Below are 24,570 nucleotides of genomic sequence, written 5' to 3'. Positions count from 1 at the left end.
CATTTTTCATGCTATTAAAATAGATTTCTTTTCCCTTTACATGGTTAATTGGTTTGAAAAGGTAAAAGGAATTTTGATCCTCAGAGGACATGAAAAGAATGAAATGCTTACAAATCTGGCTGAAGATTTCTTCAACGTGTTGCTGGTAAAAATATATTGATAATATTGTGTATTTGTCAAAGGAATTGTTACTACTTTAGCAACAAAAAGTCTTTCAAATGTGTTTCTATTTAATATCCTTTTAAAGTTAATGTTACAGTGATTTCTGGAATAGATGATAAGTCTTTTTGGATAGTTTACCTATATTCATACTCATTTCCTGTTCATGATTACCATAATGAAATAAAATTAAAAAAACTCTAAAAATGTAAATGTTCAATGAACAAAAAATAATTAATCTTGTCTAATTTTGATTATATAAACTACCTATGAAGGATCCCAAGTTTATAAGATCTGCGAGTTTTCTTCTGTTCATAAAAATTTTTGTCTTTGAGGAATTAATTTCCATATATTTAAGTGGTGTATAATTTTGGGAAACCACACTTGGTATTAGAAGTCTCTTATGTTCTTCACTAAAGATGAAATAATTTTAAAATCTTAAATGCTTTTTGATTACTTGCTTTAGGTACGTGTTATCTGATTTTTATGCTGTAATATTTACAGTATCAAAATGATATGTTTTGGTTTTTATTGTAGGCTATATGTGATAGCAGGCCTGAAGGTGAGCTTAAAAAAAGTGTACACTAGATACAATAGTTAAAGTATTCTGAAAAGAGACATTTTAAAGTTGTCAGTGTTAAAATAACCCTTACTGCTTGTGGAGCCATCTTGAGGCAAGGTAATTCTGAGATAAACCATGTATAATGAGGGTGGTACAAAGTTTTTTATCTAAAGTAAATATACCACCAGATGTATATGCTTCAGCTAATCAGCTGTAACAGAAAAGGGCTTATCCTCGGGAGGGCTGTTCTGCACACAAAGGGCTACATTTCTTATTCATGTGAAGAGAGCTTTAATGACAACTATAAATTTGGTTGTTTAATTTGAGGTTTCTCTACTGACAGATTTCCTTGTAACTTGCTGATGTCAGTAATAAAAAAGCAGGATAGTCTAGTCTCCTCGGAGATGGCAACTGAACTGAGTTTTTCCCTAAGAGCAGCATTGGTTCTAAGCTACTGTCATAGCTCCGCATAGCACAGTGGTCCTTTATTGAGCTTCTTATCATGAATATCCCGCTGCTCTTACCTTTCAGTAGGCAGAAAGTCACTACAGACCATTGCGCTGTCGTGATCAAAACGAAAGATTAATTTCCTTGTCCCTGCGAAGATAAATACAAGGGTCTGAATTATATCTCAGAGAGCTAAGTTACAGAATTGATCTGATTATATTTTAAAAACAATGATCTCATGCCCAGGGGACTTATGCAGTGATGCACAGGAATAGAAACATCATAAAGAGCCATATTTACTATAAATTGAAGTAATTATTCTGTCTTACATTTAACCATGAATCTTAAGGTGTTTATTTTTAAATATCAATAATGCTATATGGAAAGGGAGAGATACCGTATTTTATTTCTATATGAAAATGAATCTTTTTCCAAATGCTGATGAGTACCCTAGTACACTCTCGATAACTTTTTTTTTTCGTGTTCATTAGGTAAAATGCAAATACTAGAAAACTTTGTTCTGAGAACATGTGCTCTCATCACTGATGTAAGAATTAGTATTTATGTTCAACAGGAGGTAAACATTATTCTTTCTAAGCAACAACTTTCTGGTTAGTATTTTAACAGACTTTATGAAGATAGTAATTTAACCGTACAGGTGCTACAAAAAAAAGAGAATAGTATCAGAAGGATGATATGGGAATGTTTGTTATTGTTTATATGTTGGGGGTTGGTTGTTTTTTTTCAGATTACTGACCTATAATTTTTGGTTTGGACAATAAATTACAAAACAGCAGTATTAAGATGCCGTGGAGAAAGCTGTATAAAAACATAGGAAATAATATGCTGTATTATAACTGCTATAAATAGGATTAATACTCTTGGTTGTAAATTCTTTAGAGTGTGTATAACTTGTAGTATACCGGAATTTCTCCTATTTATTTTAGTAACTTTAGGTTGTCAGGTTGGTTTTTTTTCCCTCTCTAAAGAAAGGGGAGGTTTCAAAAAAAGTCTTCTGTAAAGGCTACATCCCCAAAGGAAGGGCTTTTTAATGCAAATTTAAGACACACTTTAGCTCAGCAATTGGCTGCAGACAGAACTAGCTTTGGAAGTATTTTTTCTATATTTAAACCTGCAAATAAGAAACATAATCCTTTAACAGGTTGTTCACATTAAAACTAATCTAATTTATTGAAATTGAGGTAGTTATATTAAGATAAATACAATTTCAGATCTGATAGAACTCATTGTCTTTTCTTGTTTTGCAATTATTTAAGCATGTTACTTTCTTTAGTGGTAAGAAATATATGACAAGGGCCCATAATAAGAATAACTTAAATTTTAAGAACTTATTTTATATTGAATCTTACTCCCTTTTTTCCACTCTTCTTAGGTAGTAAGAAAACTTAATTTAATGCTTGACAACATGCCTCGAGATGCCAGGAAAAAAATATTTTCTTCAAAGGAAATGTTGCTTGTCATGTAAATAATCTTCAGTATAATTTTTATATCATTATATCATTTGGATAATTGGGAAGGCAATTTTTACTAAGGCCGCTTTTAATGCATGCAGATTGGTCCCTTTTTAACTCACTTTTGCATTTGCTATTGTGTTGCCTGGGGTAGTGGCTGTGGGCAGGTATGCTCATGGGTTATTCTCCGTCACAAGCCAAAATTTACCTCTTTCCCAATCTGAGTCAGGCTTCTCATCCCAGTTGTCTTAAAATAATTAAACTTGTATTTATAAGAAAGTGTGTGAAGCACAGTGAATCAGTCACTGGAAGGACAAGGTATTCATGTTGGGAATTTTTTTTTTACAGTATTTCAAAAAACAAATAGGAAAAAAAAATATATATGTGGTGATTTGCTTCCCCAGTAGTACTTTCAGATGTATATCCTTAGCATAACAGACTTAGCCCTTTGAAGTCTGATAGTTCAGCGGAATCAGGGTTTTGTCTCAGACATTGAAAGCTTGTCATTAACTAAACTGGTCTTCTATGCTTTGTGTTGTGGTCATATTTTTCTGAAACGTTACTTTGTTTGGCAGGAGTGACATGGGGAGGAGAATTTTGGATGCTGGAGGTGAGCATGGGACTTAATAAATAACTTAGTATTACATGCAGATCAATTAAAAATCCAGAGAAGACATTTAGCAGCTGCAGAATGTTGCAATTACAGTCCTTTGACAAAGACAAATACTGCATGAAAACAGTCTGCAAACTGGAATTTTTCAGATGCGTGCAGTGTAGGCCTAAGTCTTTGAAGGTTTCAGTCCTCTTCTTCTCTAGAATATAAGTTTTAAAATAGCAAAAGCTCATAAGGAAGTCAGTCTTTGAGGAGAGTGAGCTGCTAGCCATGTTTAGCTGTACTGTAACTTCTCTCGGGGAGCACTTTGGTATCCAACAATTTCCCAGTTCAGACAGGTGAAAGCTGAAAACATCTTATCTCTTGCTCATATGCTTAGTGTTGCTCTGCCATTCCTTGAAAGTTTGGTTGAAATTTCATTGTGAAACATGAGTTGTTTAGTCATGCTTATTCCCTTAGCTCTTTATCTATCTTTATCTATTCTTTATCTATTTATCTATCTATCTTTACCTGTCTATCGTGATGTGGTATGTAGTGTGAAATGTTCAACGCTGCTTATACCAGTTTCCTACGTAATAATAATTTTTTCACATCAGTAGTATCTTTAAGACTAATCCTGTGAAATGTATTGTGCTGTAGACTATGACCTGCAAGTCGCCATTACGGAAGCTTTATGCAGAATGATATCAGAGAAACAAAGAGGAGAACTGGCGTGCCAGTGGTTTTCCATGGAGTTTGTGTCCAATGCATTTAAAGGAATTAAAGATTCTGAGTTTGAAACAGTAAGTCATATGAAAAATATTTCCAGGGAGGTAAACTTATGTTTTACAATTCTTTAAGAAATTTCTGTGTTTTAATAGGATTGCAGAAAATTTCTTAACCAGGTGAACGGCATGCTTGGAGACAAAAGAAGGTAAAAATGAATTTCTTAAAATTAATATTACTTTTTTATTTGGATTTTGTGGCCATTCATTGGGAGTAACCTTTCTGCGCTTCCTTTAATAAATGCTTATAAGGAACTAGTTTTTGTATTCTGTTCAGTTCTGTTGCAAAATCTTTAGATGCTCACTAATTCAATAAACATCATCTAACAATAGCTAGTGATCAGTTGCTATATATTCCGTTATTGATTTAGGAAATTTACATTGAGATAATGATCAAGGAGAATATCTGCTAGAGAAATAGGACACGAAAAGGTGGAAAAAATACGAACCTTTTTCTTCTATATGATTACATGATGTTCGTGTTACTTTTATGTATCATGACAGCAAAGAGATATTGTGTTATGTCTTTATCAGGTATATATTCAGTTGGGATACCATTCTTAAAATATCATCAGCTAAGTTAGAAGTATGAACGTAGTCTGAGACCACTGCTTTAATTGTGAGGATGTGTAAAATTCCATGTTATCTCCTTTGGGGAAGAAGTGCAGTCAAGCTATTGCTCTTTTGATGGCTGTGATCTCTTGGTCTCTAAAGTACACAAGTTTTGTCCTGAAAACACAATCCAGTTGCTGTGTTCAGATACACAAAAACTTTTTAAAGCATTTTAGGATACTTAACAAAACATCCTTTTCTTACAGGGTTTTTACATATCCGTGTTTATCAGCAGCTCTTGATAAATATGAGGTAAGTTATCATATATCCACATATTTTCATTTGTGCAGCTGAAGAATGCCTTCTAGTTAAGAAAAAAATAAGGATCAAGAAAATTATTTTTTTTCAGGAGCGTCCAGATGTGTATGTATTTAAAGCTTGTCAGACTGTAACACAAAGCCTGTTAGCTGGTATAAATCATTGCTCTTAGCTCTTATTCTTTAATCTTTTTTTTTTGTTTTAGCTACAAATACCACTGGATGAAAATCTTGAAGAGTTTTGGATTGATTTCAACGTTGGTAGCAGAAGTATATCTTTCTATGTGGCAGCAGATGATACAGTAAGCTAAGTTTTGTCTGTCGTACTAGATTGTTCTGAGGCAGTAGGTACGCATTCTTTCAAGCGATCAAATTTTTTTTCCCCACATCAAAGTGTGGAAGTTACACGTGCATCTACAGTGTGAGGGGGGGAAAAAAGTGATCTAGATTTGGTGTACCTACTTAGATCAAACAATTCCAAAGTAATAATTTTCTAATACTATTTGCAAACAGTTTAACATATGCACATGTGGACAAGAAGCCATTTACAAAATTGCAGTTATAATTTTTGTAAATGAAACTCAACTGTTCAGATTAATGTCTCTACCAAAGCTCTTCCGAAACATTGTTCGTTGTTATAAATGAAGCGTATGTTCATTGTCACTCCTTGCAACAGAGGATTTAAAAAGTTGAAAATTTGTTCTCCCTGAGTAACTTTCTGATCACTGCACATCATTTAATTGTAATATAATGCTTTTCTATCTCTTCTATTGTCTATTTCTATCTATGTATTTTTCATATAAGGATCATCAGTGGGAAACAGTCATTATACCAGAAGAAGAGGTAGATCTGTACAGCCTTGAAGGTATTGGCACTCAAAAATCTGACCTTTTATTACACACTAACTTGGATTTTCAAATTGATTAATCCTAAAGTACTGACTCAATCCTCAGCAAAGCAAAAATCCCACTTAAAATATTACAGGTACTATTTTTATCAGATAAAATTGCACTGTGTTTGCATTTGCATTCTAGGCATGCAGGTGTGATTTTATTAAAAGAATTTTTTAAAAACGTGTTACAGCTATTTCAGTGCAAAATAAGGCATAAGACAATGACATTTAATAATATCTCCATTAAACTAATTAGAATAGCTTTGTAAATATCTATGATTTGTCTGCAGCTATAGTTAATAACCTTCAAAGAAAATTCCACAGGCTAATAAATAGAATAAGTATTTCTAAAAGATGGAATCTTGACTTGTTTCGCTAATAAAACTGATGGGAGGTCAGAGCGAATTAAATAAAATACACATCTTAATAGCTGAACTGAAGAATACGAGTAAGTTTCATGTACTTTCAAACGTATGAGATGCTGTTAAATTGTAACGAAACTACTTTTCAAATTTTGTTTTTGTCCAGAAAAAGGTTCAAAGAAATTATTAACCATAGATCTAAAAAGCCGAATGAATGTGGGTAGTCAAGAAGGAGAGAAATTTTTTTTATATTTTGATTCTATCTTGGAAATCAAAGATGTAACCAGAAAGATCTATGGATTAAGTAAATGTAAGGTAAGATTTAAACACCTTTTTGAATAGTTTTTAATTGATTCAAAATAAATGTCTCGGTGCCGTATAAATGTTGTTATAGCTGTGATTATTGGTATCTATTATACCAAGAGTTTCTGATTAACATCACCATTAGAGAACAGCATTTCTCCCGTAACATGTTAAGCTTCAGTAAGGTATAAAATTGATTGCAACAAAAATTAACTGGCTGGAAAGGAATCGCCATAGCTTAAAGTCAAGTTTTGCATATATAATTTCCCAGAAATGCAAGAACTGGGTGCTTACAAATATTTCAGAAACTTTTCATTAGCTATTGCATTTTGCAATACATTTACCACTCTTATGAAATTACTCACTTAGTAAAAAAATTTTAGCAAGCCATAGCTTACTCCTTACTGCTTATAACAAACTGCTTTGCCCTGAACTGTGTCTGGCTGAGAAACTCGTGAGGAATGGAAGTGCTATGAGCTTGTAGAATCTATTTTCCCCTATAGCCTCATTTCAGACACTTATGATCTCTGACTTAAATATTTTCTTTCTGTTTCTTGTTTTAAAAAAGTGAGCAAAGGGTATATTTTACATAGATGGTTACTCACATTCTAGGGCTTTAGTAAGAAGCAGTCTGCATCAGTTGCCAAAACAACTGTACATGTCGTCTTTGATGAAAGCGGATCGCAGGTATTTTACTTCAGTATACTGAGATAATTGTTTACTTGTTTTTTATGTTTAGTCTGATTATTAGCTCTTTTATGAACATTCTCTATAAAACCAATGGCTTTTAAAATGCCAATAGGTGAAGACAACTCTAAAATCAGTTAAGTGATTTCTACGTATGTATTGTATGTATTTGGGTAGAGAATAATATTAATATCCAAATCCTAGAATACTTCAGACAAGTATACACAGGGAAGGTTCTGTATGAATTGTGATTTGGTAACCCGTTCTTGTTAGCAAAAATAACAGTTAGATTGGATGCTTTTCAACTAAAAGTATAGAATCTCTGAAGTTTATCAAAATCTACAGTGAGGAATGTGTTACTTAGGGTAAAGAAGTTGCTTTGTGTGTGTTAGTATAAATATAAAACATAATAAAATCCAAATATAGTGTAAATATATATTTATTTTTTTTTTAAATCCAAAATATTACATAGGTTCTGGTACCAGAAAGTCAGTTGTCCCCATGTTTGGAAGAAAAATCTGAAGAGGAGGAGAAACTCAGTAAGTACAAAACGCAGCAACTTCCTGGAACTTCGAGGACTCTGAGTAAAAATAACCATCAACAAAAATGCAGAGGTGGTTCCTCCAAGGTAAGTAGGATTATCAAAACAGAATAGAGCACATTAGAAGTCAATTTAAATATTTGTCATATTTTCTAATATAAACCCTCTGTTATTTTACAATCAAACAGGGTTTGATTGGTTGTTTTTCTTATGACTTGACACTAAGCTATATAAATCCCTTTTCAAAAAAGTTTCTCATTGTCATGTATCTGGAAATTATAACAATGTGACAGAAACAAAAAGCAGTTGTTAATGTTCTTTAGACCATTATGCTCTGAGAATTCTCTTTAAAGAGAAATGTTTTCAAGACATGCTTAGATCTCTTATGATACGCGCAAGTCCCATATATGGCCTCTGGAGACTTACTAATGATCATCAATAGCAATAACTGTAATTAGAGACAAGGCCTGTAGGCTTGGTGTTCACAAAGACTGATGATAACAAAAACCCATGTGGCTGTCAAGATGAACCCTGTATCCTGGTTACTCAAATCACAATTTCATGGCACTGCTCCTACGTGTAGCTGATTCTCTGGTTTAAACTGAGAGGACCCGCATTCGTTAAGCCTGGTGTTTCTGTTGCCCCCCAGTCACTCTAAAGCTATAAATGTCTAATGGCTGTACTGGTACTAACTACAGATATGCTAGGGATGGGGGGAAAGAAGAAGCAGTGTCACCGTGTCTTCATCATGCATATCTTGCTAGCAGGAGTCTAGTAAACCTGTTCCTGAGGCTCTGCTGGTTTATAGCTTATGTGATGGCTTTGCAGAAACTCCTGGGAATCATCTTGCTTACTTTGATTGTTAACAAGGGGCAGGATTTGTCCATGCTTTATTGAATCAATTTAGAAAACAACAATCACTGATCTCAGTTTAAAACCATTAGTTTTAAGTAGTATACCATTCAAGTATTTTGGTGAACTTTCTCTAAATAGGGAGCTGCATAAAAATCACTTTGCATTGCTATGTGCAGCAATTGACATTCCAATAATAGAAAGTGTCAAAAGACTCTTGGAAATAGGTTTTCTGGAATCTTGTGTTGTCATCCTTAAATCTGTGTATTATGGTCAAGTGTTTTCTGTTCCTCAAGATAACTACGTCTGGTAAAAAGAAGGTGTCCGAAGCATCCGTGCTTATTCCTGGAACTACAAGATTTTCCACAAGGAGTCCACTGGTATTTGTTAGCACATGTATGTTTACGAGTGCTTTCAGGGTAAAAATATGTTCTAAATCATCTTGAAATGCAAGCATGAACTGCGATCCTTTGCAGAGCTGGAAACAAAAAGTAGACCTTATAAAATCTCCCTAGCAGGTGATTTTAAATTTTAAATTTTTAAACTAGGCCACTTGCTACTGGTCAGTAGTACAGTTAGTGCTTTTATAGCAGTTGCAGTGGAAAATCGGCTTTCTCCAATGTGTGCATCACTAGCATTTTACCTAGACACTGCATGTGTTTCTTAAAAGGGGAGTTGATTATATGGCTAGTGGGCAAGGTGGGATCCACTGCAAGTTTGAGTCACAGGTCCAGTGCTAGTGATACTTACGTCAAAAGTGCCTCTTATATAGAGAAAAGGATAAGGAAGAGATTTTACCACAAGTAGGAGTCATCACTTTTCTACTAATAGTCTTACTGTGACAGATATTTAATGCTTTCTATGAGGGGAGACGTTTGTAAGACAAAGACCAGTAGATGCTGGAGATACAACTAGTGGCAGAATAGCATGACTATTGGGCTTAATTTTCTTGCTCTAACAGTCTCAAGTGCCTCAGTATCCTTAGTTATATACAACCATGTGTCACACATAAATTAAGAGTAACAGAGGCTAGAGAAAAAAGCATTTTCAAATTAAGATAGGACAGGACAGAGAACTTCTGTAACTTCATTTGGAACTTAGCCACACAGTCTATTCCAGCAAAAATATATTACAGTAAAATCTTTAATTAGGCAACCAACTATTTTCTACTAGAGCCAGGCTGTAATTTTTACACCGCTTGCCTCCAGGCATCCACAGTCTATGGGCTCATTAACCTCCATGTAATTTAATTGAAATCAATAGAGTTATAATAGGTACATAATGAGTTGATATAAATACTAGACAACTTTTTTTTGAAGTTTAAGGAATAGATGTGATCACAGGCAGAACTCTTCATATTGATGACACAGACAGCACAGTAATTGTCATAGAAGAAATGGTAGAATTTTAACATGTTTCTGGTTTGTTTTCAGCCACTCCTTGTAAAGGGCGATTTAAATTACCTTTGGAAATGATGAGCTCTGCTGAAAGGTCTAACAATAATGCAATAAATGAGACCAGAACAAAGAATTTCTATCAAGAACCTACTGGAGTATGCATGTCATATTTATCTAAGTCTTTTACTTAGAATAACATTAATTTCTATTCTAATTTGTTGTAATACATATTTTTAAAGAGCTAAGAGTTTTCCAGTCAGCAACTTGTTGAAAATACTGCGTTTTACTTTATTGCATAATGTTTTCTTCTCCTATGGATTTCAGGTTTAATATGTCTAAAGTCAGACTGAACTCTTATAAAATTAGCCAAAATTTGTATTCACTCATCAGTTCTGACCCCAGAGTTAACTTGCTTTTACTAGAACCATAGTTATTCCTTTGTGAATAATATGAGAAGGGTGTGTGCAGAGAATCTCAAATTATTATGCAGTGTTGAAATACTCTTAAAAACATATGATACATTCAGCTGTAGTTGTGAAATGTTAATGTCTTGAGGTTATAGCATTTATAGCACCTGGTTTAGTGCATTTTTGATTAGGCATTCACTAAAATCAAACAAAATGATATAAGTGTCACTGAACTGCAGTTTGAGTATATGTATTTTTGCTTCTGTTCCAGTTGAACAAAGACTTCAAAGTAACATTTTAATTTTATTTCTGGTTCTTAATGTCTTTCCGGGTCAGAATCGAGTCAAATCCTGGACTATGGAATTCTGAAGCATTTTTTGATATAGCCATACTTTAGAAAAAGGCTTTAACATATAGAATGTGTAGTTTAGAATATTTCAAGTGTTACTTTCTAGGAGAATTTTACTTCTTTGACTTTTATTGATTGTAATTGTCAGTGTTACTTATTGTGCTTTCTAGAGTGAGCAAAGACGTATGCTAGACAATGAATTTTGTGAAACTGAGAAGATGATCAGGAAGTCAAGTATCAGAAATGAGGCAAAACTACCCGAAAAGGTCTGGAATCAGCACTTGTATGAAATGAAAAAATAATTTCATATTTTATTAGGGAAAATGCAAGTTTACAAGGTTATACTGTTTATAGTCCTATGCTAATATTTTCTTTTGGGTGTTATCCCACTGTAGCGAATGTGTGCTGAAGAAGTTTTAGAAATGATAAAAGAGGCAGAAATTGAGGCCACAAAAAAGCAAAATTTAGGCAAGTAATTTTACAAGCGTTGATAGTCCTTACTTTTAAAATTATTTTAATTTTGTCCATTTCTTTTGTAATAATAATTGATACCAAATTAATGTCTCATTTAGATGATGCGTTAGATATTGTTCCTGATTCTCAGCCAGTAGAGAGAACCGACAAACCTTTGTAAGTATTGGAAAAGAACAACAAGTCACTGTTGTTGTCACTCACTTTGAAGGGAGTATTTTCAAGTGTTGCCAGAATTTAAATTTTGTTGCATAGTTTCAGAAAATGACGGAATTTAATTGTCTTGTCTTCTCTGAGAATTGCATTAAGAACTGTTGGGTGTGTAAGTCAGGTCGCTTTTACTGTGTTGGGTTGGGTTTTTTAATTTATTCTGAAGTTCATGGCACCAAACCAGTAGCCATGTATTTGCTAAGACTACTTCATGAACAATACTATTCATTTTGACTTTAAATTGGTTAATCTGTTTGTGAAAATAGTACTCATTAACAAGACCAGAGTATGAGTTTAAGTAAGTTTTGGCAGTAACAAGGAGAGTAATTCTTTCAGATGATATCAGAAGGTAAAACACAAATGACATATGGGTTTACATAAGTGAGCTGTGCCATAAAAAGCTGTAGATTTGACACACCGCAGTTATCTAGGTTCAAGGTTTAATGATGGCCATGGCATATTGTTGCCTCTTTGAAGTTGACTTAAAAATATATGTTGTTTCTGAAGGTTTGCCATTTTACACTGCGTTGGTTAACTTGAAGGATGGTAGCAGGCTTGGGTACCAATGTAAAATGCATTGATATCTACAAGGTATCACTATATTCCTCATTTGTGATGCATATTTATTATAATAAAGACACTTTCTGCAATTCACTGATAATAATATGCTATTGTCTTTGTTAGGTTGTCTGGTCTTTTGGAGAGTTCTTTTGACAAAACCAAAATGTTGAAGAAAAGAGCATGCTCTGTTCCTGAGCAGAATATAACAACTGGTGACAAGCAAAAGCTACATCCATCATTGACACATACATCCCATCCAGGTTATGTTCACGCTTTGTTAACTCTTAGTGTTTAAAATGTTTCAGATGAATTTTTAACCTGCAGCCCTATTTTTTTCCCCTGTACTAGTTTGTATTGTTAGTGGAAGACCTGTGAAACAAAAAGCTTTTTATTCAATTTTTTGAAGGATCTCCCCAGATAAACAAATTAAAAGAGAGAAGAAACCCAAGAAAATTAAATTGATACCATGAGGAAAGAAAACTGCAAAATACTTAGTAGACATCAGAGTGCTAATCATTTGGAACAGAAACTGTTAAGTACAGAAGGGGAAAGTATTTAAACTACTACTGACACATCATTTGAAACATTTCTTTCAGGAAGAGTGTCTGAAACATCTTTGCATTCTGATGCTACAAAAGAGGAACCTGATCTCTTTAGAAAAGAGACTGCAAATCCAAAACAATCAAAGATGGTGAGAGGTTCTTACCTTCATTTCTTTGACTTGCAGTTAAGAGAATTGTCAAACTTTCAGTGTTTCAGAATTTGTATTTTATGTTCATTTAGTCACAAACTTGTTTTTAACTGACTTTCCACTAATACCGAGTGAATTAAATAATGTCAGCTTCACTGTTTTTTGTGTCACCTGTTTAAGATTAGTTTATTCTGAATTTCTTTTTAAAAATAATTTTTTAAAAAAAAGATTCTTAAATAAGCACCAACTTGCACTTCTCATGCACTTCTTCATTCACTTTGGAATGTTATAGTACACAAAATCATAACATTTAAAAGAAAATATCTGCTAAAATGATGTTTTATTGCTCCCTATTTGGGCAACGCAAGGGAAAATGGTATTCAAAGGAATGTGATTTAGTACATCTAGAAGGCATTTAATGAAGTTCAGGTGATTGGTAGGAACCTGTAATTCTGTTTGCAGCTTTGCCCTTCTGTTTAATGGGTTCAAAGTTGAGTCTTAAGCTCTTGTTTTTATAGAAAACAAAGTCTAAAGAGATGACAGATGCAACAAAATCACTAATCACTAAAATTAGTGACAGATACAAAGTGAAGACTGATGAGAAAAGCAAACCAAGATACTCCTTGGATTTTAACAGGTATGATGTGAACTATTTATTTTTGTGCTTGTTCTTTGTGTGCATGTGGCTTTGTGATCCACTCCTCTGTCTTCAGTTATTTCACATGCGGCTTTCATCTGAATCATTTGTTCACTAATGATAAACCTTATTTTTCCAAAGAGTAGGAGACTAGTATCAAATAGTGCCAGTGGTTGACAGAACTACAAAGGCTGTTAGAAACTCTCTTCAGTGGTCTTTCTCTCATTCCCTCACTCACAATGCCTTTCATGGAGAGAAATTAACTGGGATAGTTCCTGGGCACTGCATACGTTGGGTGTCTCCATCCTGCTGTCATGGTTTGGGGGCCAAACTTGGATTCTGTCATCAATTTTTTGATAATCCAGAGTTCCTAGTTCTCTCTTCCTGAAAGAGCTGACTGTTAGAGAGTTTAAATTTAAAAAATCTTAAATAAGAACGTTAGTCTTACCTTGCTGGAACTGAGTCTTGGAGATATGTTTTATATATGATTACGTGCTGTTTGATTGTAACTGGGTGACAAAGGACTGGAATAGTTAAGCTATGTCACCTGTTAAACCTTTTGGATGGGGACTTGGAAGACGTGAGAACCTGCAATATAGCTGTGTGATCCGGAATGAATTTTTCTAGAGCACAAAAATGAAAGGGGCTGATCTTTTAATCCACTTGGGTTGTATTTAAATGCCTGAATAAGTTTGTTGTGTTTTGATAAGGCTTTTATTTATATAAGCAGTATTCCAATGCATATATTCTAATTAGCATTTAACAGAACGTATCCTTATTTTTTAGGCCACATTTAAATAAATCCAGTGTCTCTAAGGTAACATATTATTGCTTTTTTTTGGAGTGTTTTTTCATATCAGATACATGTACATATGTGGTGGTAGCTAGTAGATGTAAAGCTAAAGTTCACAAACCACTGAATGTGAAATACCTGTAGACATTAATGTTAATTACACATTGACTCTATATACTTAAAATACTTATTATATATTTACTTATATGGAATATTTTTACAGGTAACTATCAGCCAGTGAAGCCCAAATTAATTTCTGTTTACAAATTATATAATTGAATCTGCTCCTTTTGAACATGGCAATGCTAAATATTTAGAATAAAAATATTATAGTAAATGCGATTATAGAATCCTTAAATGGGATATAGCCAAGACACAGAAATTAGTCTTAGTGTTTGGGGGGGGGGGGGGAAATTGTGAGGTTTTGTTGGTATCCTTAAAGGTTAAATTCTAAAAGATTTATTTTCTACTAGCTCTTGTCCCCTTTTGCCATATTGTACTCTTGCTAGTCAAGTGGAAGTCTGAGCAGCTGCTAGGGTTTTTCAGATGTTCCTTGCTTTTTGAGATGACAGGGTGCATGAATGCATCCTCCAAATTTGACATATGAGTTAACTTTTTATTTATGTATAGGAAGAAGTTCAGCATAGAAACCCGACAACCACTACTTTTCTTAATGTAACTGCTAGTCGTATTATGTAAGTAGTTAAAACATTTTCAAACAGAATTTCTAATTACCCATACCTAACTCTGTGAAATGTTCATTAATTTGTTCATTAATTCAGTCACAAAATTGATCTGTGTGTCTGTTTGACAGGGATGATGTCTACAACTTTAACATCAGTGGGTTTGATGAGCCTACAATAAAGCTTGGAGTAAGACTATAACTGAAACTGATACGTTATGAATAGAATATAAAGGAGCTCAGTCAACTTAAATTATGTCTACTGAAAGTATACTTAACATCTAAAATTTCAAATTACGTCACTGATCTAAGTGGGGAAAAACGTTTGCCACGTAAATACCTCCATCCCTTTCAAATGTGTAATGGTATTTGCTATCCTAAGGTTCTGGCGACTTAAAGATATTATGATGTTTTCCAGAATTAAGAATAAAAGAGTTTTTTAGGAGTATCATTATCTTTCAATTTCTCCCATTATCCTCAAAGCGCTATTGTAAAGACATCTTTGCCCAGATGTTTGAGTAAAAAGAAAATCTAGCGAAGGTACAAGCAAAAAACAACAAAAGATAGTTTTGCTGCTTGTGGCTCAGAGGAGCCTGCTGAATTGGTGAAGGTAGGGAAGAAAAGTGGATGGAAACTAATGTATTAGTTTGAGATATCGAAAGCTTCAGTCGGTTCCAGTTGGTTTTAAACATCAGCTCTGTTGTTAAATAATTTCTAAGATAGAAATTAATCATTGTAATTTAGTTGCTGAATATAAAAACTGAGCAAGAAAGCCCTTAGCTGTTACTGTCTGATGGCCAGTTTAATTTTTTTTAAGTTTTATAACAAATCAAAACTTTCATTTGTTTCTAATTTATTTACATTTTTAGGTCCCAGAATTGCATGTTACTGAACTGAGTGTTCATACAGATCCAAACAAAAAAGGGTAGGGATGTTACATTGTGTCCTAGTCTGCCGATAATCATCAAGAATAGTACTGGCTGCATTCTCCAGCATTCCGTTGTGAAAATCCAGGGGATGTATGCGTGACAATAATGTCTTCACTGTGTTGTTTTTTCAAACAATAAACATAGCTGTTGTGGCCTCCTAGGCTGTGTTATGATTTTCCTTTGGGAAGCTGTTAAACAGGAGGGAATGTGTTCCATGAAGAGAATGTCTTTAGTTCTCTTCATGGAGCAGAAAAGAGGGGGGCGGTGTTTTGGTAATGATCAGAGGGACGTGTTGTTACTGGGTGTTCTTACTGATCAGTAGCAAATAAGCACATCCTTTACGTTTTAAGGTAAACAGATACCTCCTAAATGGATGTGAAAACAAAAGTAGGTACATTTGTTTGAATCCTTAATCCACGTATCACATGAACAGTAGAAAGATTTAGAACAAGTATTTTTAAATGTATCATTTAAAGGTGTTTGGTTTTTTTCTGATTAAGGAACCCAGATGACAGGAAAACCAGCACTGAAGTGAAAGGAAGAAAAAAAGTAAGGCTCAGATTTTTGTGGATCAGCATATCTTGTATTCCTGCCTTTAAATACCAATTATGTAAGTGAAAGGTATATTAAAAATAGATTGATAACTTAAGAACTTTTTTGGTTTTTGTAGACTAGAAACAACCAAAACAAGAAGCATCTCTTTAGTGACACAGACACAGAATATAGAGCTGATGACAGCAAGACAGACATTAGCTGGCTACAGGAATCAAATAGAAAATCTAAAGCCCAGTTAACTGACTACAGTAGAAATAAAAACTTAGGGAAACCAATAAGCACAGACAAAAGTAAGAAACTCTTTTTCATATTTCTTAAGAATGCTGCAATAAGTTTGTCCATAGATATTCACTGCACAGCATGTGATGTGCTGTGTTGCAGATATGATATATTTCTGTTGTCTTATTTCCAAGCATAAGGATTAATTTCCAAAAAGTCTGTATTTTAACACGGAAAATTATTGGAGGATAGGACAGGCAGAGGTTGTTGTCAACAAAAAAAACTTTGGCTTTTTAAAATAACGTGCTGAAAGCAGTTTACTGAATCAGTAAGTTTGTGGGCATGTAGTAATTCTTTGATTTTTACAGCTAAAACTCTGAATGTCAAACATTTGTCTATTTTGCTAATTTTTTCCTAACTTTATGTATTATAACAGCAGATAAATTCTCTGAACCTGCTTGCCACATGGAGAAACCTAAAGGCAAAAATGCAAATAAGAAAAAGGTAAATGTAAATTTGCAACTAGACTTGTAATACATATTCAAAATGTCTTGTCTTACTCCTGAAATAATTTAAAAATAATTTTTCATAAATATTTGACATTTCTCCATGCTTATTTCAAGATCATTTGTTTAATTCAGTTTGTTCTTTTCAGGTACTACATTCTTTTTATGTAGCATTTAGCTAGTGTTTCAGGCATACTAGCTATGAGTAAGAAAGATTATTATACATTGATGCTTCTGTAAGTTTTGTTGCTTAAAATTATTGATTATGTCTGTTTACTGCTTAATAGCCATCTGCTCCATTGAATATGCCATTAGCTTTTCAGCAAGGGTTTTCTTGTGTCTAATGTGCTTAATTGAATTTTAATACCTTTAAGATTATAATTTCTTTAAATGAATGTATGTAATATAGTGAAACGGCAAAACCAAAAATGTTACAGATGTTAATAAAGAATAATAATTGCAAAATATTGTAAGCGTATTAAAGTTGGAAGTATAAAAAATTATAAGAGATTATGAACATGTTAATGGAAGGTACTTGAGATGTTTGTAAGCCACAGTTTAAAAAACAAAAATGTCAGAAAACCCCAAAATCTGTCCCCTCCAGACTACTCTTTGGTCTCTCAGACTGTACAATAATTATTCAAATTTAACGTTCATAGCTTAAAGCTACATACATGCACTCAATGTAAATTATGCATATGAAGATATGATCACCATATGTAGGTATTGATGGTTATGTCTAGTCCATGTATATTAAAACTGAAGAGGACTTAACTGCCCAGTGTTGAATCTCTACTTACTAAAAAGTGTCCTTTGTTAGTAGCAAAATTCCCCAGCTCTACCCAAGCAAGTTCAAAGTGCCTGCTTTGAGGAGGTAGGGTTCCACTACTGCGTAGCCTTCGATGGGGAGCATCTGAAGCCCAGGAAGTCACTAGTAGACTTGACCCTGGCTATGAGGAGGCTGAGAAAGCATACGTTTTGCGTAGAGCACTTCTCAAAGAGCAGGAGGCAAGAACTGTAATCTCTCCTAGTCTGAGAAGCATCGTACTTAAGCTTCACATCCTCTCAAATGTCAGGTCCCAGGCGCATTTTGAGTGAGAACATGCTTTGCTCTATCTCTGAACACTGACTGCTGTGTAGAGAGTGGCAGTAGTTGGGATGTAGCAGGGCGACAGATAGAAGGGAAGACTGATTCTGGGCTAGAGGTTAAGGTCGTCAGTGCACAGGTAATGATCAAGGATACTGGTTCCTGCTCACTCTGCAGGCTTTTGGTTTTGTCCTGTTTCAAATCAGTTACTGTCTAATTTAAACGTGCACATATTTCAGAGAGCAAGCTTTGGAAACCCACATCAGCTTTGCTGTAGTTCAAAAATGGCATTTATTTTGCCTCTTCACTTTTTTCACTCTTACATTCCTGACTGCACTACAGTGCAGTACCCTACAGTGAAAATTATCTTCCCAAAATACTTAGTACACTCTCTGGGCTTTGGTAACGTTAAACTTCTTTAGTTGTTCTGAAATAATGGATTTCAAGTAATTAAACCAAGTTACTTGCCATTTATTCTTATATGTTTATTAATTATTCTGATATAAACTGAAGATGTTTGTTTTCTTCCAAAGAGAAACAAATGTAAAAAACAGGATTCAAGAACAGATGAAACAATAGAACAAACCATCAGACAAAAACGACCTCGAAGAGCAGCATTAGCAAAAAATTACAAAGAGCCTTCCAGTTCAGAGTCGGAGAGTGAAAGGAAATCTTCAGCATGCAACTCTAAGGAGGAGAAATCAAAAATACAGGTATAAAGTTGCACTTTATTCTTAAAAATCCACTTCTGCTGTATTTTTCAAAATAAACTCTGGTCTACTTTGTACTTAGTACTCCTGAATTTTAAGTGCCCAACATGAGCAAGTGGAAACTAATTTTCTTTATTATTTCTAGCAGTGCCCTTTTTTAATAATGAGTATTTAGCTGCTAAGAAAATCAGTCCTAAATAACCTTCTCAGTCATCGTAGTATTTCAGTTTCTATTTATGAAACTTACTCTGCTGCAAAGAACTACTGCGTCCTTTATTTTGAAAACTTACCGGTATTTTGAAAATGTCTATTAAATGGGAGGTTTTAGTGAGCCAAATTTTTTCTTTTAGATAAGATGATTTTGATAATGTAAGCATAATCTGCATACAATAGAAAATGCTGACTTGGTAGAGGGTATATCAATGTGTTTGCTGAATATCCAAGTGGAATTTTTAGTAAATTAAGCAATGGTGTTGGGTGTTAAAACACTTTCATTCTCTTAGCATAACACTTCAGTGTATGCGGATAGGTCTGTAAACTTCATTGATGAAATCCTGAAGCATTGGTAATTGCCTCCAGTAGTTAAGAAGTTCATAAGAATAGAAATTTGGGTGCTGAATTAAACAAATTCAATGCATGTTGAGATTTGAACACCTGATAGCCTTATGAATTTAAGTACTTCTAATGATGTTCCCTGTTCAAGGGTACATATAGATAATATGCTCTGTACCTGCATATATATACACATTTCCGGTATGTTTACAAATAATGTTTATGTAAACTTTGTATTTTAATAGAAACATATGAATGGGGAAAACAAGGATGATACTCAGCAAAAGGAACTCCAGAATATTCTATCTATGGAGCCAAAGAGAGTAGCTAACTCTGTACATAAAGCATTTATTAAACCAAAGAATTCTGCAAAAGAAAAGGAAATTGAAGTGCCTTCATCTGAGAGTCCTGCATCTCTTGAGACAATGAGATGTATGTATTTTGACTTTTAATTTATAGCAATTCCGTATCAAAAGTTGGAGGTTAAATGAGGATTATCACAATAGTACAATTTTACGTTTATTTCATGCTTTTAAAATAAGTTAATAGCCGCTAATTCAGTGCGTACCACATAATTTAAGGAAGTGTATTTAAGGTTGGCGCGGTTATTTGACGTCGGCATAATACAGAAGTGCAATACATAAGTGTTAGAATGAATCTGGTAACCACTAAAATAGCGCAGAGGGTACAAAACGTGCAAGTGTGGCAGGCCGACACTTAAAGTACAATTCCACACGTCTGAGACTTGCAAATACCTAGAGTTGGAACAGTTAGCAATGGGGGGCTTCCACTTACCTCTGCGAACTTTCATTCCTCATGCTGACACAAACAACTGTTTTCTAGGTGCTGAGAGGGTATCAGAAGATGTTCCTCAAGAGCTCACTTGTAGTGAAAGATCACCCGGTCTTCAGGAGTTAACACCAGAAAAAACGGAAGTGTTAAACTTTGAGAAAGGGATCTCTCCCAATAATCTCTATCTGCAAAAAAAGAATATTCAAAGTATATGTCTAAATCAGTCCCCTGAGGTGACTGTTAAAAAGTTAACATTTGGAAATAAAAGTTTCTCACCAGTTTTAACTGAAGCATCTTTGGTAAGAATACTAAAGTTAGTCTACAGTTATTTTAACTGAAATTGCTCCATTCAGCTGCCAGCTGTTCTATGCTTTTATACATCTCCTTTCAATAATGATTTTTTTTTTTTGTTAATGTGTAGCTCAGCTTAACAACGTACAAAACTGTCAGTGGAAAACATACAAAGGGATCAGTATCTGAAACACACGATAATAATGAAGATTCAAGTTTCAGACACGGCTTTTCAGACATACTTTCTATTAAAGGAAAACTACAAGATATCACTAAACCTGTCGCCAGAAGTAAAGAGGAGGTATGTTACTAAAGCCTTTGCTCCTCAGAAGAGAGCTGCAGGTTTTTGTCTGTTTCGTCTACTTTACAGGTGGTGTGGTTTAAGGGAAATGCATCTTTCTTAATGTTAAACACTATATATAACGTTTACTTGTGACCTTGGAAAATCCTACTATTGATTTTTAAATATTTGAGATAAATTAGGGAATTCTTTATCATATGCATACAAGGAAAGAATTGTATCCCAACAAAATCAGTTATAATTAATATCTTAAAAAATAACAGGGATTAATTTTTTTTCTTGACTTTCAATAAAAAATAAATGATTTTTCACAAATTAAAGAGTAGTGACTTCTGCATGGAAAAATTCTTGAGGTGAGAAAGTGCTCTCGTAGGTTTAGCGTTGATGTACTGCTCAATATAACAGCTATTGTAGCATTGGCAAATAAATAAAAACTGCTGTATACCTTCAAAGCACTTCTTGTAAGTACTTTTTCTGGTGAAAAAAGCATTAATGACTCCTTTAAGAAATAATTCTGTTTGTGACCTATTGCAAGAAATGGTTAGACCTTATTGATCATTAGACTTATTGCTATCATTAATTATTAGTATGGTGAAGAATTTGTTTATTCTGTCATCTAATGAGACCTAGTAGTAATTCGTGTAGTGTTTTTTTTGGTTTGTTTTTCTTACTGTAGTTGTGTTCATGTCCCTAGTTTAATGAAAAGCAACATAAATGTGGATTTCTGATTAAGACTTCCAAAAGTGGAAGCTAATTTGGAAGCTAATAAATCAGTGACTTTTGTTTTAGGAGTGTGTCCCACGATCTCCATTGTCTGTTACCAGTGGCAGTGAAGAACCTTATGGCCCCATACATGAGTCAGGTACAAACATTTGATTTAAAGCAAAAGGCTTTTGGTGTGTATCCATAAAGGTTAAGAAAAATGTTTATTTGGCATAAAAATATGGCCCAAGTTTTTTAATCTTGTTTTCTCTTCTAGATTTTCAGTACTACTCCATTTTTACTCTTTTTCTCATTTTCTCTGCTGTTTTAAGTACCCCCAGAAAACCCGAAGATTGGGCTCCAAAATGCAGTTACTGTGAAGAGTTAGTTGTGCTCTCAAGAAAGAGTTAGAAGCATTCCCACTGATACTGGAGAAAAGTGGGGATAATGCATCATGAGGAAAAGAGAACTTGGGGTGAATCTCTCTTAATGAGCGAGTCTTGCATGAGTCAGAGTTCTGTGTTCCATTCAAATCCTGCTGTTCAGGTGCATCGAGTTCTCCTATCTGCTGAACACGCCCTCCAGTTTTAAAGCCAAGACACATAATCCTAGAGTTTGGATCCAAAGGGCCATCTTCCCATGTCATTGTTCTAAATAATCCTAAAATTAAGTATTATTTTCATATTTATTAAAGGACCAACTATACAGACATTTCTCAAACGAAGGTACCACAGTGACACAGAAAGCAATTCTGATGAAGTAGAAACAAGCAAAGAGGAGGAAAAGAAAGGAAAGAGAAGAACGAAGTTACAGCCTAGAAAATTATTTAAAACAGATGATGCTGTTACTTACAGAGGTTAGTTATGGAGTGAAAGTTGACTATAGATGTGCAAAAGTTTAAAATAACATAACAAATAAAAGTTTTAACAAGAAAAGATAGTATCCATAAAAAAGTTTTTTATATGTTAAAAAAAAAAAAAAAATTTTAAATATTTAGAGACTGTATCCATTTAAAAAGTCAGAAAACTGATACGAAAAGAGAAGCTGGTCTCAGCCATCTTATTGGTGAAATTAATCTATGTATAACAAAGCTGTTCTAGGCCCTGTTGTAACTTCAGCTAGGATGCTTTTTCATATTGAATTGTGGCATTATCTTTCACTTCTCTTCAGTGTCTGAAAGCGTATCTACTGTATCTGTAAATGACATGTCTCTTTTGGATGGAGAGATCTGGGAACCTGGCTGTTCAACTATCAGCGTATGTCAGAAGCTCCAAAAAGAATTTACGAAGAAAATTGAGGCAAGGCGTTTCATATACAATATTAGTTGTCTGGGTGGCTGCACGTGCATATGAATGACAGCTGGTCTTACACCACAGAATTTGCTTAAAAGGACATGAAAATAGCCATGTGCATAGAACTTAGTTTGGTTTTATGCCATTTTCAATTCCTTTACGTACCTTACTCTCCAATGATTTTTTTTCTCCCCCCCCAGGTCTGTTTTATTTTTTTATCCTGTCTGTTGTTTCAAAAGAAGCTTATGTATCTAAAGCAATGAGCATACTGCATCTTGATTTTTTTTTTTTTCAAATTGTCAAACCCATGAATGAAATTTATTTGCAACAAGGAAAACTTGAGCGTGAATAATGCATTTGTTCATCTAAGACAGCTGTAGGCACATGTCATTTGTTTCATGTGTACTTTCTCTATTTTGAGGCAATGCGTTTTTCAAATAATGTACTTCTAATTAAGTTAGGTAGAATTTTACCTAAACATAAACCCCGTGTTTATTTACATTTCATTAGTAGAAAGATTTTCCTTAAAGGATAGGGAGATAATAAAAAAAAAAGGTTTTTTGCTCAGTATGTTCTGTGATACTAAGGAATTACAGTACTAAACATACTACAGGTGGGTTTTTTCCTAAAGTGCAAGTAATCTGAATTTAATGTTAAAACATCCTCATAGAGCCGCTCACAGAAAATGGATCATTTTACTAAGCAATCATTAAGAGCTACCCATGAGCATTTGACAACAATGAGTTACCAGCTTCACGAATGCAGGTCTGTAACAAAAGATTTATTTTAAAACACCCTTAAAATGCAATGAATACCTTCTAAAAGTAACGCATTTTGTTTTGGTAGGATCAGGCAGCTGGACAAATTTCATTTTGCTCTCCTTGAGGAACTTGAGAATTTTGAAAAAGATTCTCAGTCCCTGAAAAACTTGGAAAAAGAATTCTCGGTTTGTATTTTAATTGCTTGATCATGGAGAAAAACAAGTTCTTATGGAACCCATAGATTACTGATACCACTTTAACTTTAGATCATTAATTCTGTTTTAAAAAGCCTTTATCATTGTGCTTGACGTTGGGTCATATTTCAAATAATGAATTTGAGGTGTTGGGATTGCCTAATGCTGTGGTCTTAGAATTTCTAGATCAACACTATATGTTTTTCTTCCTCGACTAAACTACTACTACTGCTTTTAACGGGCTGTTTACCCCGCTTCATGAGCCTTTCATCCAGCCGGCCTGGCTCTCAGGAACAGCTCGTAGACCGTTGAACCTGATTTGCTCTGTGTTCTACGACAAGCCAGTTGACATTATGGGTCTGCTACTTGCTGTAATGTAAAAATCAATATACAAATACTCATGTAAACACAAGACTTAAACTTTCTTTTTTTTCTTTTACTCTGAAGGCATGGCTTAAATTGTATGGGAAGTCTGGTTAAAATGCTGTGCATATTCTTTTTCATTGTTTTGAAACTGTTATGCAGAACATATTTTTGGTGAAACTGGTTCCATGAAAAAAGAACTCCTGAAGTGCCTCATCTTGCCAGCTAAGCGTTTCTTTTTTTTTCCAAGCACCTGTGGTGACTGTAACTCCCACCCATTGTGTGCTGAGTCAGTGGTTGTGTGTTATTTTGTTCATATTAGATATTAGTCAGTTCAGAAAATATGAGTTCCTATTGATGATCTATTAATATTTTTCTTTCCAGACCTTTTGGAAAAAACATACGCATACTTTTAGTACATACATGAAAAATGAACAGCAGAGGTTAGTAGGCTTCCTTAATCCCAGGATGAGACTTGTGCTCTGTTCATTTGAGGTATAAATTAGGCCAGCTACTATTCCCTCTGCAATTTCTCTCATCCATAAAATAGTGATATAGATGAGATGGGAAAATGAGATTGAAAATGTAATTATTC

General features: G+C 34.1%; 1 protein-coding gene across 1 annotated transcript in view; it reads left to right on the top strand.

The window, feature by feature from the left end:
* Positions 1-24,570, top strand: part of SYCP2 (synaptonemal complex protein 2) — a 30,921-nt gene that overhangs the window by 2,088 nt on the left and 4,263 nt on the right. The window contains exons 4-40 of the mRNA XM_054218786.1: positions 41-145; positions 697-721; positions 1,660-1,745; positions 2,562-2,650; positions 3,216-3,250; positions 3,893-4,035; positions 4,114-4,166; positions 4,836-4,881; positions 5,093-5,188; positions 5,691-5,751; positions 6,307-6,455; positions 7,056-7,130; positions 7,603-7,758; positions 8,820-8,919; positions 9,957-10,075; positions 11,072-11,144; positions 11,249-11,306; positions 12,042-12,178; positions 12,515-12,609; positions 13,128-13,246; positions 14,033-14,063; positions 14,670-14,734; positions 14,854-14,911; positions 15,591-15,646; positions 16,151-16,199; positions 16,321-16,495; positions 16,861-16,928; positions 18,551-18,730; positions 19,525-19,711; positions 20,123-20,370; positions 20,493-20,663; positions 21,453-21,525; positions 22,060-22,221; positions 22,536-22,663; positions 23,328-23,422; positions 23,504-23,603; positions 24,360-24,418. Of these exons, the coding sequence (XP_054074761.1) occupies positions 41-145; positions 697-721; positions 1,660-1,745; positions 2,562-2,650; positions 3,216-3,250; positions 3,893-4,035; positions 4,114-4,166; positions 4,836-4,881; positions 5,093-5,188; positions 5,691-5,751; positions 6,307-6,455; positions 7,056-7,130; positions 7,603-7,758; positions 8,820-8,919; positions 9,957-10,075; positions 11,072-11,144; positions 11,249-11,306; positions 12,042-12,178; positions 12,515-12,609; positions 13,128-13,246; positions 14,033-14,063; positions 14,670-14,734; positions 14,854-14,911; positions 15,591-15,646; positions 16,151-16,199; positions 16,321-16,495; positions 16,861-16,928; positions 18,551-18,730; positions 19,525-19,711; positions 20,123-20,370; positions 20,493-20,663; positions 21,453-21,525; positions 22,060-22,221; positions 22,536-22,663; positions 23,328-23,422; positions 23,504-23,603; positions 24,360-24,418 (3,725 nt within the window). The remainder of the gene's footprint in view (positions 1-40; positions 146-696; positions 722-1,659; positions 1,746-2,561; positions 2,651-3,215; positions 3,251-3,892; positions 4,036-4,113; positions 4,167-4,835; positions 4,882-5,092; positions 5,189-5,690; positions 5,752-6,306; positions 6,456-7,055; positions 7,131-7,602; positions 7,759-8,819; positions 8,920-9,956; positions 10,076-11,071; positions 11,145-11,248; positions 11,307-12,041; positions 12,179-12,514; positions 12,610-13,127; positions 13,247-14,032; positions 14,064-14,669; positions 14,735-14,853; positions 14,912-15,590; positions 15,647-16,150; positions 16,200-16,320; positions 16,496-16,860; positions 16,929-18,550; positions 18,731-19,524; positions 19,712-20,122; positions 20,371-20,492; positions 20,664-21,452; positions 21,526-22,059; positions 22,222-22,535; positions 22,664-23,327; positions 23,423-23,503; positions 23,604-24,359; positions 24,419-24,570) is intronic.

This window comes from Rissa tridactyla, chromosome 12 (genome assembly GCF_028500815.1).
Source record: "Rissa tridactyla isolate bRisTri1 chromosome 12, bRisTri1.patW.cur.20221130, whole genome shotgun sequence".
Lineage (NCBI taxonomy): Eukaryota > Metazoa > Chordata > Aves > Charadriiformes > Laridae > Rissa > Rissa tridactyla.
The sequence above is the reverse complement of the archived record's forward strand: the minus strand, read 5'-3'. Positions and strand labels throughout refer to the sequence as shown.